Genomic DNA, 17244 nt, shown 5'->3' with positions numbered 1-17244 from the left:
TATTTTAGTCCAATTGCTACACTCAACAAGTATTTCCATTGGATTCTATCCCGCTAATTCCACTCTGTATGTACCCTGAAATGGTACCATTGAGACAGTCGGCTCAGCACGCAAAAGATTAAGCCCTCACACTGCTCCTTATATATAGTATATAAAAATGTACTTTACCGTCTGTCTTCCAGAGATGTTGGAGGACATCCAGTCCTGCCTCACGGAGATGGAGAACTGCTTCATCTTGTTACTGCCCGACCCTGAAGACTTCAGTCTGGTCAGTGGTGGAGGAGATGAAAGAGGCGACCTACCGATGGGAAGTGATTCTCCTAAACCGAAGGCCCGGTTACACGAGGCCGATGACGAGGAACCCTGCTGCAGCAAAGACCTGCCCAACCTCAACCATGTATCTAAGGGAGAGGAAAAGGTGGAAAGTTCTCTGAAGGAATCCAGCTCAGATGGGTCTGACAACGACTTTGAGCCTGTGGAAGAGTCGTTCATCAGAGAACATGGGCTGGGCTCTCACAAGTACACGCTGGACATCGAAATCTCAACAGGTGACAGCTCTGCGGGATAGGAAAATCGTTCGTGAATCTGTAATCTGGCAAATGATATGATCTCTATTTTTTTTTTTTCGCTCGCTCTCCCTTTCTGTGGCTCGCTTTCCCCTTGGTCCTTGCTCGCTCTCACTTTCCCCTTGGTCCTTGCTCGCTCTCGCTTTCCCCTTGGTCCTTGCTCGCTCTCGCTTTCCCCTTGGTCCTTGCTCGCTCTCGCTTTCCCCTTGGTCCTTGCTCGCTCTCGCTTTCCCCTTGGTCCTTGCTCGCTCTCGCTTTCCCCTTGGTCCTTGCTCGCTCTCGCTTTCCCCTTGGTCCTTGCTCGCTCTCGCTTTCCCCTTGGTCCTTGCTCGCTCTCGCTTTCCCCTTGGTCCTTGCTCGCTCTCGCTTTCCCCTTGGTCCTTGCTCGCTCTCGCTTTCCCCTTGGTCCTTGCTCGCTCTCGCTTTCCCCTTGGTCCTTGCTCGCTCTCGCTTTCCCCTTGGTCCTTGCTCGCTCTCGCTTTCCCCTTGGTCCTTGCTCGCTCTCGCTTTCCCCTTGGTCCTTGCTCGCTCTCGCTTTCCCCTTGGTCCTTGCTCGCTCTCGCTTTCCCCTTGGTCCTTGCTCGCTCTCGCTTTCCCCTTGGTCCTTGCTCGCTCTCGCTTTCCCCTTGGTCCTTGCTCGCTCTCGCTTTCCCCTTGGTCCTTGCTCGCTCTCGCTTTCCCCTTGGTCCTTGCTCGCTCTCGCTTTCCCCTTGGTCCTTGCTCGCTCTCGCTTTCCCCTTGGTCCTTGCTCGCTCTCGCTTTCCCCTTGGTCCTTGCTCGCTCTCGCTTTCCCCTTGGTCCTTGCTCGCTCTCGCTTTCCCCTTGGTCCTTGCTCGCTCTCGCTTTCCCCTTGGTCCTTGCTCGCTCTCGCTTTCCCCTTGGTCCTTGCTCGCTCTCGCTTTCCCCTTGGTCCTTGCTCGCTCTCGCTTTCCCCTTGGTCCTTGCTCGCTCTCGCTTTCCCCTTGGTCCTTGCTCGCTCTCGCTTTCCCCTTGGTCCTTGCTCGCTCTCATCATTGTTTTTTTGTCATGCGTTGAAAAGAACTCTTTCTCCATTTTGCATAGATGTGAAAGTTAATGAGAATGAAGATAATACTGACGTCCTCAACAGCTTAAAAGATGCCTGTAAAGTGGCGAAGAACAAGTACTGGCCAGCAGTTCAGTCCTGGATACAGGTACCAGTGGGAAAACCGTCTTATCCTCCACTTTGTGTTCATGTTTTCATGTCGTCAAATCTATTAATACAAATTTAGTAAATAGTATTTTTTTTTTCTTGGTCTTGTGCTGCTCCATTGTTATACCTCCTGGCAATAAATGAATGAAGGAATGAATTGATAAGTAGCTGTCTCTATTCCCCTTCCTGACAGGGTTTGACCCTGTACCGTCTGCACTGGTTAGACAGCGTGTGTAATGATCACGCCTTAACACCATTAGGGATAGTATACACCCAATTTTTAGTTAGTTTGTACCTTTCCAGGAGTAATATTAAAGGAACTGCACTGGGCTAAATTCTTTCAGAAGCATTATTTTATGAAAATTTAGTTATTTTAACTTTTACTTTTTCAATGAAGGTTTTCACAAAAGCTGGAATCAATGACGACAGCCTAAAATGTGCAATTGACCTGAAGAATAAAGTAGAAGCCGCGCTGAAGAAGCAAAAGGAGATGAATATCGAGTGCACGTCCCGAAACAGGGGAGAGGTGAGTGGCATGACTTTTTATGTGGCGCAAATGTGACCGCCTTAATGCCGTGAAGCATAAAACAGTAATAAAAGATCTCCTCTTTTTTTTTTTTTTTTTTTAATTCCAAGACCCATGACTTTTCCCCCCTCCGTAGTTATAACCGTATGAGGGCTTGTTCTTGTTTTTTTTTTTTTGGGGGGGGTGTTGTGGGGGGCGGGGGATTGGATGAGTTTTTTGTTTGAATGGCAGCATACACTTTACCATACAAATATACTGAAAAACTTAACAAACAAAAAGAATAAAATATATATATATTTATTTGAGTATAAGCCGATATTTTCTGCCCACTTTTTTGGGCTGAAAGTAACCCTCTCGGCTTATACTCGAGTCATACCCAGGGGTCGGCAGGGGAGGGGGAGCGGAGCTGTGTAATCATACTCACCTGCTCCTGGCGCAGTCCGCTCACTACAGGAAAAAGCTGCCCACGCCGGAGAACAGACGTGCAGGGACCGCGCCAGGAGCAGGTGAGTATAACTCAGTGCGCGATATTCACCTGCTCCCCGTTCCACCGTCGGCGCCACTGCGTCTTCCCCGTCCTCTGCACTGACGCTCTGGTCAGAGGGCGCGATGACGCGATCAGTGCGCTCCGCCCTCTGCCTGAACGTCAGTGCGGAGGACGGGGGAAGACACAGCGGCGCCAACGGTGGAACGCGGAGCAGGTGAATATAGCAAGTGACGGGGGCCTGAGAGGTGAGTATGTGATTTTTTATTTTTTTTTTTAATTTTTTTTTTTTAATCACAGCAACAGCATATGGGGCAAATATCTGTATGGGCCATGTGCAGCATTATATGGGGCAAATATCTGTATGGAGCATCTTATGGGGCCATGTGCAGCATTATATGGGGCAAATATCTGTATGGAGCATCTTATGGGGCCATGTGCAGCATTATATGGGGCAAATATCTGTATGGGCCATGTGCAGCATTATATGGGGCAAATATCTGTATGGAGCATCTTATGGGGCCATGTGCAGCGTTATATGGGGAAAATATCTGTATGGAGCATCTTAAGGTGCCATGTGCAGCATTATATGGGGCAAATATCTGTATGGAGCATCTTATAGGGCCATGTGCAGCATTATATGGGGCAAATATCTGTATGGAGCATCTTATGGGGCCATGTGCAGCGTTATATGGGGCAAATATCTGTATGGAGCATCTTATGGGGCCATGTGCAGCGTTATATGGGGCAAATATCTGTATGGAGCATCTTATGGGGCCATGTGCAGCGTTATATGGGGCAAATATCTGTATGGAGCATCTTATGGGGCCATGTGCAGCATTATATGGGGCAAATATCTGTATGGAGCATCTTATGGGGCCATGTGCAGCATTATATGGGGAAAATATCTGTATGGAGCATCTTATGGTGCCATGTGCAGCATTATATGGGGCAAATATCTGTATGGAGCATCTTATGGGGCCATGTGCAGCGTTATATGGGGCAAATATCTGTATGGAGCATCTTATGGGGCCATGTGCAGCGTTATATGGGGCAAATATCTGTATGGAGCATCTTATGGGGCCATGTGCAGCATTATATGGGGCAAATATCTGTATGGGCCATGTGCAGCATTATATGGGGCAAATATCTGTATGGAGCATCTTATGGGGCCATGTGCAGCATTATATGGGGAAAATATCTGTATGGAGCATCTTATGGGGCCATGTGCAGCGTTATATGGGGCAAATATCTGTATGGGCCATGTGCAGCATTATATGGGGCAAATATCTGTATGGAGCATCTTATGGGGCCATGTGCAGCATTATATGGGGAAAATATCTGTATGGAGCATCTTATGGGGCCATGTGCAGCGTTATATGGGGCAAATATCTGTATGGAGCATCTTATGGGGCCATGTGCAGCGTTATATGGGGCAAATATCTGTATGGAGCATCTTATGGGGCCATGTGCAGCATTATATGGGGCAAATATCTGTATGGAGCATCTTATGGGGCCATGTGCAGCATTATATGGGGCAAATATCTGTATGGAGCATCTTATGGGGCCATGTGCAGCATTATATGGGGCAAATATCTGTATGGGGCCATGTGCAGCATTATATGGGGCAAATATCTGTATGGAGCATCTTATGGGGCCATGTGCAGCATTATATGGGGAAAATATCTGTATGGAGCATCTTATGGTGCCATGTGCAGCATTATATGGGGCAAATATCTGTATGGGCCATGTGCAGCATTATATGGGGCAAATATCTGTATGGAGCATCTTATGGGGCCATGTGCAGCGTTATATGGGGCAAATATCTGTATGGAGCATCTTATGGGGCCATGTGCAGCGTTATATGGGGCAAATATCTGTATGGAGCATCTTATGGGGCCATGTGCAGCATTATATGGGGCAAATATCTGTATGGAGCATCTTATGGGGCCATGTGCAGCATTATATGGGGAAAATATCTGTATGGAGCATCTTATGGTGCCATGTGCAGCATTATATGGGGCAAATATCTGTATGGGCCATGTGCAGCATTATATGGGGCAAATATCTGTATGGAGCATCTTATGGGGCCATGTGCAGCGTTATATGGGGCAAATATCTGTATGGAGCATCTTATGGTGCCATGTGCAGCATTATATGGGGCAAATATCTGTATGGGCCATGTGCAGCATTATATGGGGCAAATATCTGTATGGAGCATCTTATGGGGCCATGTGCAGCGTTATATGGGGCAAATATCTGTATGGAGCATCTTATGGGGCCATGTGCAGCGTTATATGGGGCAAATATCTGTATGGAGCATCTTATGGGGCCATGTGCAGCATTATATGGGGCAAATATCTGTATGGAGCATCTTATGGGGCCATGTGCAGCATTATATGGGGCAAATATCTGTATGGAGCATCTTCTGGGGCCATGTGCAGCATTATATGGGGCAAATATCTGTATGGAGCATCTTATGGGGCCATGTGCAGCATTATAGGGGGCAAATATCTGTATCGGCCATGTGCAGCATTATAGGGGGCAAATATCTACAAATATATATACCGTATACACTCGAGTATAAGCCGACCCAAGTATAAGCCGAGACCCCTAATTTTGCTACAAAAAACTGGGAAAACTTAATGACTCGAGTATAAGCCTAGGGGGGAAAATGCAGCAGCTACCGGTAAATGTCAAAAATAAAAATAGATACCAATAAAAATAATTGAGAGATCAGTAGGTTAAGTGTTTTTGAATATCCATTTTGAATCAGGAGCCCCATCTAATGCTCCATACAGTTCATGATGGGCCCCATAAGATGCTCCATACAAAATACACCACATATAATGCTCCACAAATGCTGATTATGGCCCCATAAGATGGAAAATGCAGCAGCTACCGGTAAATGTCAAAAACAAAAATAGATACCAATAAAAGTAAAATTAATTGAGAGATCAGTAGGGTAAGTGTTTTTGAATATCCATATTGAATCAGGAGCCCCCATATAAGGCTCCATACAGTTCATGATGGGCCCCATAAGATGCTCCATACAAAATACGCCCCATATAATGCTGCACAAATGCTGATTATGGCCCCATAAGATGCTCCATACAGTCATCAGCTTCTGCCTGTAGTGAGCGGTCACATGGTACCGCTCATTACAGTAATGAATATGCGGCTCCACCCCTATGGGACTCCATATTCATTACTGTAATGAGCGGTACCATGTGACCGCTCACTACAGGAAGAAGCTGCTAGCGCCGGGGAACCAGGGACCTGCAGGGACCGCGCCAGGAGGAGGTGAGTATGCTTAGACCGCTGCCACTCCCCCTCCCCTGCCGACCCCTGGGTATGACTTGAGTATAAGCCGAGAGGGGCAATTTCAGCCTAAAAAAATGGGCTGAAATTCTTGGCTTGTACTTGAGTATATACGGTACTTTTTGTTGTTGTTGTTGTTGTACTTTATATTTGGATGGCAGAAAGGAGAATGGTTTACATTTTCATGTAATTGTAATCAATATTTCTTTTTTTTTTTTTTTTTTTTTTACATTTTAAGAAACTTTTCTTATTCCGTTCTGTTTTGAGTCCCGCAAGGAGACTGGAACCTGTAACCATTTGATCACTTGTTCTATACATTGCAATACTTCAGTACGATGTAAGAATAACTATGTAAGAGATGCAGCGTGGCGGTGACCTTTATGGGTGTACCAAGATGGCATCAATGAGGGCCTTCATAGGGACGACCAAGCACAGGATGACACATTGGCACCCGGAATTACGTTGTAGGGGAGGAGAAGGCCACTGATGGCAAGTGTCTCAATGCTTCGGCTCAAAGTGTGAGTCTTCTTCAAGCACAGACGGAAAGTATTCAGACCCCTTTAAATTTTTCACTCTTTGTTTCATTGCAGCCATTTGGTAAATTCAAAAAAAGTTCATTTTTTTTTCTCATTAGTGTACACTCTGCACCCCATCTTGACTGAAAAAAAAAATGTAGAAATTTTTGCAGATTTATAAAAAAATAAAAACTGAATATCACATGGTCATAAGTATTCAGACCCTTTGCTCAGTATTGAGTAGAAGCACCTTTTGAGCTAGTACAGCCATGAGTCTTCTTGGGAATGATGCTACAAGTTTTTCACAGCTGGATTTGGGGATCCTCTGCCATTCTTCCTTGCAGATCCTCTCCAGTTCCGTCAGGTTGGATGGTGAATAATAATAATAATCTTTATTTATATAGCGCCAACATATTCCGCAGCGCTTTACAGTTTAACTGTTTCAAACACAACAGTCATAAGTAACAACGTTAACAATACAATAATAAAGCACAATAAGCCGCCCCTGCTCGTGAGAGCAGCATCATACTATGGGGGTGTTTTTCATCTGCAGGGACAGGACAACTGGTTGTCATTGAAGGAAACATGAATGCGGCCAAGTACAGAGATATCCTGATGAAAACCTCTTCCAGAGTGCTCTGGACCCTGCCACCACCATGTTTCACTGTTGGGATTGTATTGGGCAGGTGATGAGCAGTGCCTGGTTTTCTCCACACATACAGCTTAGAATTATCACCAAAAAGTTCTATCTTCGTCTCATCAGAGCAGATAATCGTATTTCTCATAGTCTGGGAGTCCTTCATGTGTTTTTTAGCAAACTCTATGCGGGCTTTCATATGTCTTGCACTGAGCAGAGGCTTCCGTCGGGCCACTCTGTCATAAAGACCAGACTGGTGGAGGGCTGCAGTGATAGTTGACTTTGTGGAACTTTCTCCTATCTCCCTACTGCATCTCTGGAGCTCAGCCACAGTGATCTTGGGGTTCTTCTTTACCTCTCACCAAGGCTCCTCTCCCACGATTGCTCAGTGTGGCTGGACGGCCAGGTCTAGGAAGACTTCTGGTGACCCTACACTTATTCCATTTGTGGTGACCCTAAACTTATTCCATTTGAGGATTATGGAGGCCACTGTGCTCTTAGGAACCTTGAGTACTGCAGAAATTCTGTTGTGACCTTGACCCGATCTGTGCCTTGCCACAATTCTGTCTGAGCTCCTTGGCCAGTTCCTTTGACCTCATGATTCTCATTTGGTCTGACATGCACTGTGAGCTGTGAGGTCTTATATAGACAGGTGGGCGCCTTTCCAAATCAGGTCCTATCAGTTTAATTAAACACAGCTGGCTCCAATGATGGAGGAGAACAATCTCAAGGAGGATCAAAAGGAAATGGACAGCATGTGACTTAAATATGAATGTCTGAGCAAAGGGTCTGAATACTTATGACCATGTGATATTTCAGTTTTTCTTTTTTAATAAATTTGCAAACATTAATACATTTCTGTTTTTTTCAGTCAAGATGAGGTGCAGAGTGTACATTAATGGGAAAAAATGAACTTTATTGAATTTACCAAATGGCTGCAATGAAACAGAGTGAAAAATGTAACGGGGTCTGAAAACTTTCCGTACCCACTGTATGTAAGTGTAATATATATATATATATATATATATATATATATATATATATATATATATATATATATATATATATATATATATATATATATATATATATATATATATATATATATATATATATATATATATATATATACCTTTTGCCCATGACGTAAGCGGCCCATACACATTAGACTTGTGTCTGCTGAGCCTACCAGTATCGATGGGTTTGGCTGATGGCCTAATGTGTAAGGGCGCCTTGCCTTAAGTCTTTGTCCAGATTTTCAGTTTTGTCGCTGTTATAAACGCATAGCTTGCTGCAGTACGAGATCCTTAAAGGACACCATTGATTTATGGTGGATGGGGGCATCAAGTTTTGATGCAGCATCTATTATTACTTTGGCAGGAATAAGTGACTCTGCACGAAGCACTATTCCTGAAAAACAAAATGTGTGCAGCGCCCCCCGACATGTGAACAGAGAACCATAGGAATGTTTGAATTGTATCTGATTTTTGGGAAATTCTATTTTATGCTGGATTAGAAGAGCTGTAAAGTGAGGACTGATTGCTGACCATACCCGGGAGGTAATCTCATCCTCACTCTTTCCGTCTGCAGGATTTTTTTAGATTTTTTACGCTTCAGCCCCACGCAGCGGAACACGAAGTGCTGACCACTTCTTGATTTTTTTTTTCCCCCCATACGCAGTGGCTGTCGGCTGAACTATGGTTTGTCCGATCTTTTGTCCAACCACTGACTGTCTCACGTCTTCTGCGTCCCTTGAGAAAGCTGCTGCCAGACCTCTCTGGCAGTGGCTTATCCTCCTGGAGAACAAAAGGATTGGCGGTCTGAAGTCAGAAACGCTGACTGCTTCATCTGTCCCCGGACCCCCATACACATTAGATGGTCCCGTCGATATTGGCGGGATTGACCAACATTACTCTGATGTGTATTGGAGGAGTCTTTACTCTTGTGCAGAAAACGCAGCATTTTTTTTAATCTTTTTTTTTTTATTCCCACACTTTTTTTTTTTTTTGCTTTAAGTCAGATAGGGGAGAGGCTCCTGCTGCAGCCAGGACAGTGAGGAGCAGCAAGGAGACCTAGCTGGGGCACACAGAAGATTGTACTGCGAGACAAAATAAGATGAAAGAAAAGGGTTTTCTGGGCTAATGATAATGATCACCAATCCTTAGGACAACCCCTTTAACCCCTTCCCGACCTTTGACGCAGCGTATGCGTCATGAAAACCAGTGCCAATCCGACCTGTGACGCAGCATATGCGTCATGGTCGGATCGCGTCCCTGCAGGCCGGGTGAAAGGGTTAACTCCAATTTCACCCGACATGCAGGGAGAGGGGGAGTGGTACTACAGCCCAGGGGGGGGGCTTGGCCCCCCCGTGGCTACGATCGCTCTGATTGGCTGTTTCACTTTCAACAGCCAATCAGAGCAATCTGTAATATTTCACCTATGAAAATTGGTGAAATATTACAATCCAGCCTTGGCCGATGCTGCAATAGCATCGGCCACGGCTGGAGACCCCGATCTGGCCCTCCCACCGACAGCGGCGATCTGCAGCCGCCGTCAGTGTTCCCTACCCATCCGTCCTGTCCTAAGAGCCTTCCTCTCCCCTCCGACCCTCTCTCCCCTCCGCCCCCCACCCGCTGTCCGATCGCACCCCCCCATACTTACCTAGTCCCGGTGTCCTCGGTCTTCTCGCATGGGCGCCGCCATCTTGGAAAATGGCGGGCGCATGCGCAGTGCGACCGCCGAATCTGCCGGCCGGCAGATTCGTTCCCTGTACATTTTGATCGCTGTGATAAGTTCTATCACAGCGGTCAAAATAAAAAAAATAGTAAATACCCCCCCCCCTTTATCACCCCCATAGGTAGGGACAATAATAAAGTACAGAAAATATATTTATTTTTGTTTTTCCATTAGGGGTAGGGTTAGGGTTGCACTTAGGGATAGGGTTGCACTTAGGGATAGGGTTGCACTTAGCGTTGGGGTTGCACTTAGCGTTGGGGTTGCACTTAGCGTTGGGGTTGCACTTAGGGATAGGGTTGCACTTAGGGATAGGGTTGCACTTAGGGATAGGGTTGCACTTAGGGATAGGGTTGCACTTAGGGATAGGGTTGCACTTAGCGTTGGGGTTGCACTTAGCGTTGGGGTTGCACTTAGGGATAGGGTTGCACTTAGGGATAGGGTTGCACTTAGGGATAGGGTTGCACTTAGGGATAGGGTTGCACTTAGGGTTGGGGTTGCACTTAGCGTTGGGGTTGCACTTAGGGTTACAATTAGGGTTACAATTAGGGTTAGAATTAGGCTATGTGCACACGGTGCGGATTTGGCTGCGGATCCGCAGCGGATTGGTTGCTGCGGATTCGTAGCAGTTTTCCATCATGTTTATAGTACCACGTAAGCCTATGGAAAACCAAATCCGCTGTGCCCATGGTGCGGAAAATACAGCGCGGAAATGCTGCGTTGTATTTTCCGCAGCATGTCAATTCTTTGTGTGGATTCCTCAGCGTTTTATACCTGCTCCATAATAGGAATCCGCAGGTGAAATCCACACAAAAAACACTGGAAATCCGCGGTAAGTCCATAGGTAAAGCGTAGTGCGTTTTACCTGCAGATTTGTCAAAAACGGTGCCGAAAAATCCGCACACAAATCCGCAACGTGGGCACATAGCCTTAGGGTTAGGGTTGGAATTAGAGTTAGGGTTGGAATTAGGGTTAAGACTAGGGTTAGGGGTGTGTTGGGGTTAGGGTTGTGGTTGGGATTAGGGTTAGGGGTATGTTGGGGTTAGTGTTTGAGTTAGAATTGAGAGGTTTCCACTGTTTAGGCACATCAGGGGGTCTCCAACCGCGACATGGCGCCACCATTAATTCCAGCCAATCTTGCGTTGAAAAAGTCAAATGGTGCTCTCTCCCTTCCGAGCCCGGACGTGTGCCCAAACAGTGGTTTACCCCCACATATGGGGTACCAGCGTACTCAGGAGAAACTGGAGAACAACTTTTGGGGTCAAATTTCTCCTGCTACCCTTGGGAAAATAAAAAATTGCGGGCTAAAAAATGATTTTTGAGAAAAGAAAAATTTGTTTTTTATTTTAATCGCTCTGCGTTATAAACTTCTGTGAAGCACTTGGGGGTTGAAAGTGCTCACCACACATCTAGATTAGTTCCTTGGGAGGTCTAGTTTCCAAAATGGGGTTACTTGTGGGGGAGCTCCAATGTTTAGGCACACAGGGACTCTCCAAACGCGACATGGTGTCCGCTAATGATTTGAGCTAATTTTCCATTCAAAAATGCCAAATGGCGTGCCTTCCCTTCCGAGCCCTGCCGTGCGCCCAAACAGTGGTTTACCCCCACATATGGGGTATCAGCGTACCCGGGACAAACTGGACAACAACATTTGGGGTCCAATTTCTCCTGTTACCCTTGGGAAAATAAAAAATTCTGGGCTAAAAATCATTTTTGAGGAAAGAAGAATTATTTTTTATTTTCATGGCTCTGCGTTATAAACTTCTGTGAAGCACCTGGGGGTTTAAAGTGCTCACTATGCATCTAGATAAGTTCTTTGGGGGGTCTAGTTTCCAAAGTGGGGTCACTTGTGGGGGAGCTCCAATCTTTAGGTACACAGGGGCTCTCCAAACGCGACATGGTGTCCGCTAACGATGGAGATAATTTTTCATTCAAAAAGTCAAATGGCGCTCCTTCCCTTACGAGCCTTACCATGTGCCCAAACAGTGGTTTACCCCCACATGTGAGGTATTGGTGTACTCAGGAGAAATTGCCCAACAAATTTTAGGATCCATTTTGTCCTGTTGCCCATGTGAAAATCAAAAAATTGAGGCTAAAAGAATTTTTTTGTGGGAAAAAAAAAAGTACTTTTTCATTTTTACGGATCAATTTGTGAAGCACCTGGGGGTTTAAAGTGCTCACTATGCATCTAGATAAGTTCCTTGGGGCGTCTAGTTTCCAAAATGGGGTCACTTGTGGGGGAGCTCCAATGTTTAGGCACACGGGGGCTCTCCAAACGCGACATGGTGTCCGCTAAAGATTGGAGCCAGTTTTTCATTCAAAAAGTCAAATGGCGCTCCTTCCCTTCCGAGCCCTGCCGTGCGCCCAAACAGTGGTTTACCCCCACATGTGAGGTATCAGCGTACTCAGGACAAATTGGACAACAACTTTCGTGGTCCAGTTTCTCCTTTTACCCTTGGGAAAATAACAATATTATTGCTAAAAGATCATTTTTGTGACTAAAAAGTTAAATGTTCATTTTTTCCTTCCATGTTGCTTCTGCTGCTGTGAAACACCTGAAGGGTTAATAAACTTCTTGAATGTGGTTTTGAGCACCTTGAGGGGTGCAGTTTTTAGAATGGTGTCACTTTTGGGTATTTTCAGCCATATAGACCCCTCAAACTGACTTCAAATGTGAGGTGGTCCCTAAAAAAAATGGTCTTGTAAATTTTGTTGTAAAAATAAGAAATCACTGGTCAAATTTTAACCCTTATAACTTCCTAGCAAAAAAAATTTTGTTTCCAAAATTGTGCTGATGTAAAGTAGACATGTGGGAAATGTTACTTATTAACTATTTTGTGTCACATAACTCTCTGGTTTAACAGAATAAAAATTAAAAATGTGAAAATTGCGAAATTTTCAAATCTTTCGTTTTTTTCACAAATAAACGCAGAAATTATTGACGTAAATTTACCACTAACATGAAGTCAAAATAGGCTGGGTCATGAAGGGGTTAAGGAATATGTTCCTTTTTTTTTTTTTTCTGCCAGAAACTTGATCATAAATCCTTAGGAGAATGGAGGGAAACCTTAGTGTGACCCATGCAGCAAATAAAAAAAAAAAAGAGCTGTGTATGAATCAATTTGGGAGGCAAAAGTGGATATTCTTAGAACTAAGCCACTGAAGACTAAGCAATAAAAAATAAACTAATATGCAAAGGTGCTTATATTACCATGCGTGGCCGTGCCGCTTGTCCCATCTGTAAGGCCCCGCCATCCCGGAGTGTTTGTCTGTAGAGCGCATTTTATGTGGTGACCACCGGAGGGCGCACCGTGCACACACAATTTCTCTCCGGCCAGATAAATGGAGCCGGTGCGTCACTTACAGGGTGACAGATCGGGGATTGTATTCATCACCTTTATATAAAGTGTCATTTCCTCATCAGATTAGCACTTTCTTTGATGAAGACTTCATAATCACTTTTTTTTTTAACCCATTGGCGTGTGTCAATCAGCACATGCTATGCTCAAAAACCAAAATAAAAGTATCTATAACCGTATCGAAGACCTTATATCTTTGCAAAGTCATGAAATCGATGCCCGCTGCTCTTCTCTTCCTATGTTCCTACGACAACACTTCCTGTCTGGCATCGGTCCATGTGTCTTAGTGATTGATCAAAGCCGACAGTGCCAAAAAAAAACCTCGTTGCCCAAAGTAAAGGATCGCAGCCCGGGTTTCTTACACTACTGTGAATAAAATAATGAATTCTGCGCTGGGATTGGCTGCATGGGGCTTCAATGACGAGTTTTATTACAGATTTTCGATAATCACCGTCCACATCGCTGGTGGCAAAGTGGTGCGCAGAGCAGGAAGTGTTGCCATAGGGGCACTGATGTGACAAGGAGGTAAAAAGAATATAAATATATAAAGTATTAATAAAAGCGATTCTTTTTTTATTTTATTTTTTTACTCCTCATTATTCTTTGTTTTTTAAATTCTACAGTTTACTTCTTGTTGTCTAGGATACCGGCCACCACTGTGGTTTATCAGCAGAGGCCGGTCTCCTAGGCAGCGCTTTTGAGCTCTTTTTTTTTTTTTTTAAAGCTTGCAGAAGTTGATCGATCGCTGAATGCAGGCAATATGCTGTCTAATATAGCGGCATGGGAGGGGGCACAGTTGGGGAGAGTGGTGTGACTATGCTGCTAGTCAGAACTGTCAGTCTTCAGGAGCGCACTGCTCCCCCATCAGGCAGGAAGCCGAGAGGCCGGGGAGCGGTGCGCTCCTGAAGATGAGACAACACATGGTGCGCAGATTTTTCTACATAATTCGGGCCATCTTTTGTGACTTCCACCATATTTATCATGCCCATAAGGCCACGTTCACACATCCGCGTTTTACGCTCTGCTCACGGGTTGTGATACATGGAGTGGACGCTGTCAAGTTCAGGTCAAAAGACCCATGAGGCGTGGCTTTGCATAAAAACAGTGTGGCTAGTGGAGGGAGGGGTGTGGCTAGTGGAGGGAGGGGTGTGGCTAGTGGAGGGAGGGGTGTGGCTAGTGGAGGGAGGGGTGTGGCTAGTGGAGGGAGGGGTGTGGCTAGTGGAGGGAGGGGTGTGGCTAGTGGAGGGAGGGGTGTGGCTAGTGGAGGAAGGGGTGTGGCTAGTAGAGGAAGGGGTGTGGCTAGTAGAAGGGGTGAGGCTAGTAGAGGAAGGGGTATGGTTAGTAGAGGAAGGGGTGAGGCTAGTAGAGGAAGGGGTGTGGCTAGTAGAGGAATATGTGAGGCTAGTAGAGGAAGGGGTGTGGCTAGTAGAGGAAGGGGTATGGTTAGTAGAGGAAGGGGTGAGGCTAGTAGAGGAAGGGGTATGGTTAGTAGAGGAAGGGGTGAGGCTAGTAGAGGAAGGGGTGTGGCTAGTAGAGGAAGGGGTGAGGCTAGTAGAGGAAGGGGTATGGTTAGTAGAGGAAGGGGTGAGGCTAGTAGAGGAAGGGGTGTGGCTAGTAGAGGAAGGGGTGTGACTTAATGCGCCTTAAAAAAACAAAATTTTGTCTTGTTTCTGGCACAATATAAGTGTAAAGTTGGTCTACAGTGTCTTAAAATTAGACAGATTTATCAACCTGCATGAAACACTATGATAATACAAATACGAAATAATTTGCTACATAATAGTTATTATATAATGTGGTTACATTTTACACTTCTATCTCCCCCTGTATTTTTTATTAATAATAATACTAATAATAATAATAATAATAATAAATTCTAAGCTCCCGTGTATTTTCCGTGAGGCCTTCTCTTTCCATTTGATTACAGCCCGGTGATGTGCTGCCCTATAAAGCAATCAGAAATCCTGTTAAAGACTGAAAACAAAGGGTTGTGGGGTTTTTTTGTCCCCAGAGAGAAATTAGCATCTCGGTATCTGATAGATTTTGTTTCTCCCCCTACGTGTAGGGCTAATGCAGTTGGGCGCCATATCAAATTCAGTGAAATTGGCCATGAAATTCATTGCCCTGTAAATAAAGATAATTCAGATGAAAACAAAACTGCGCCACAATATCCCGGGGTAATGAGAATGAATGTCCACTTAAGGGCCCCGATACACACTTCTGTTTGTTTTTCTCTTCCCTTCCCCTTTGCCATACTATACTATACTATGCCTACTATAGGTGTTTTATTTATTATTATTATTTTTCACATTTTATATTATTTATAATGTACTGATTTTTGAGTGACGGGGGCCCAGAGATTTTCCATATCCCTTTTATCCCTCAATGAAAACGGTCTATTAAAAAAAATAAATAGCTGAAAAAATTGTATTTATCAACGTTTTTTGATTTATTGTAAATATTAAATTTTAAATGTTTGTTTTTTAAAAAAAATGTATTATGAAAAAAAGTGTGTAAAAATATAGATATACACTGAGTGTGTATAGGGACATTGTGTTTGTGTATAATATGTACCATGTATCCATGTAATGTATGGTATGTGTGTATATAGTGTGTATAATATGAAATATAAATATATATACCGTATCTATAGAATGTGTGCGCGTGTATATATTAAATAAATAATTCACATTAACTTTTAATTCTAAAAGCAATTGTGAATTATAATATATATTTACATTAACTTTTAATTACATAATCATTTTTTATATAGCTATAAAAAAAATAGGTTTTAGCTATTGATTTAAAAAGGAGCCGGTTGATCAAAATCTTGTATTTTTATTAAAAACATTTTAATATTTATATTTTTTTATATTTCAGAATATTACAGTCATTTAAAAAAAAAATAAAAAAAAATTTTATATATATATTTCTCACAGTAAAATATATTTAAAATCATCTTATGGTACGTGTTTGGCTTTTTTATATATTTTTATACTCTACCTGTCTTTGGGAATAAATGTATATTGTGGATTGCCTGTGGCTTTGTCGTTACTTTTGCATGGACTTAGGAGGAGGTGATATGTCTGGCATGGCACCTCTCTATTGAGGTCTTGTGCTGGCCGTGCAGTAGTTGGGCAGAGCCGGGTGCTGGCTGTGCAGTAGTTGGGCAGAGCCGGGTGCTGGCTGTGCAGTAGTTGGGCAGAGCCAGGTGCTGGCCGTGCGGTAGTTGGGCAGAGCCGGGTGCCGGCCGTGCGGTAGTTGGGCAGAGCCGGGTGCCGGCCGTGCGGTAGTTGGGCAGAGCCGGGTGCCGGCCGTGCGGTAGTTGGGCAGAGCCGGGTGCCGGCCGTGCGGTAGTTGGGCAGAGCCGGGTGCCGGCCGTGCGGTAGTTGGGCAGAGCCGGGTGCCGGCCGTGCGGTAGTTGGGCAGAGCCGGGTGCCGGCCGTGCGGTAGTTGGGCAGAGCCGGGTGCCGGCCGTGCGGTAGTTGGGCAGAGCCGGGTGCCGGCCGTGCGGTAGTTGGGCAGAGCCGGGTGCCGGCCGTGCGGTAGTGGAGCAGTTCCAGCGGCCGGCCATGATCTCCTTCTGGCAGAGACCCCCCATCTCCTGGCTGAGTGGATGCACATGAGACCTTGGCATGGCAGAATAATTTGCAGGCTTCCACCAGAGGGTATTAGCATATAAATAGCAGAGGCGATGGTCGCCATCACAGCTGAGTACATTTAATTTTTACTTTATAAGACAGAATGGGTTTTTAAATGCGCAGCCATCAAGCTCGCTGAAAGACAAATGAAGTTTAGAGTTCTCGTGTCTGAGGACGGCCTCCGCTCCCTTCACTTATTTATTTCAGGCAAAAGGCGGAAAAAGCGGGCGAGAAATAATTGAGGTCGCAAAACAGATTAATTGGCAACTGTATTTAATGGGTGGACACCGA

The 17244-nt window shown here is 44.9% G+C and overlaps 1 protein-coding gene across 2 annotated transcripts in view; it reads left to right on the top strand.

Annotated features, from left to right (window-relative positions):
• UVSSA (UV stimulated scaffold protein A) overlaps window positions 1–17244 on the top strand; it is an 81510-nt gene that overhangs the window by 22945 nt on the left and 41321 nt on the right. For both annotated transcript variants that reach the window (XM_077280207.1, XM_077280208.1), the window contains exons 5-7: window positions 183–548; window positions 1629–1738; window positions 2135–2263. In XM_077280207.1, coding sequence (XP_077136322.1) covers window positions 183–548; window positions 1629–1738; window positions 2135–2263 — 605 coding nt within the window. The remainder of the gene's footprint in view (window positions 1–182; window positions 549–1628; window positions 1739–2134; window positions 2264–17244) is intronic.

This window comes from Ranitomeya variabilis, chromosome 1 (genome assembly GCF_051348905.1).
Source record: "Ranitomeya variabilis isolate aRanVar5 chromosome 1, aRanVar5.hap1, whole genome shotgun sequence".
NCBI lineage: Eukaryota > Metazoa > Chordata > Amphibia > Anura > Dendrobatidae > Ranitomeya > Ranitomeya variabilis.
This window is presented reverse-complemented; position numbering and strand designations above follow the sequence as displayed.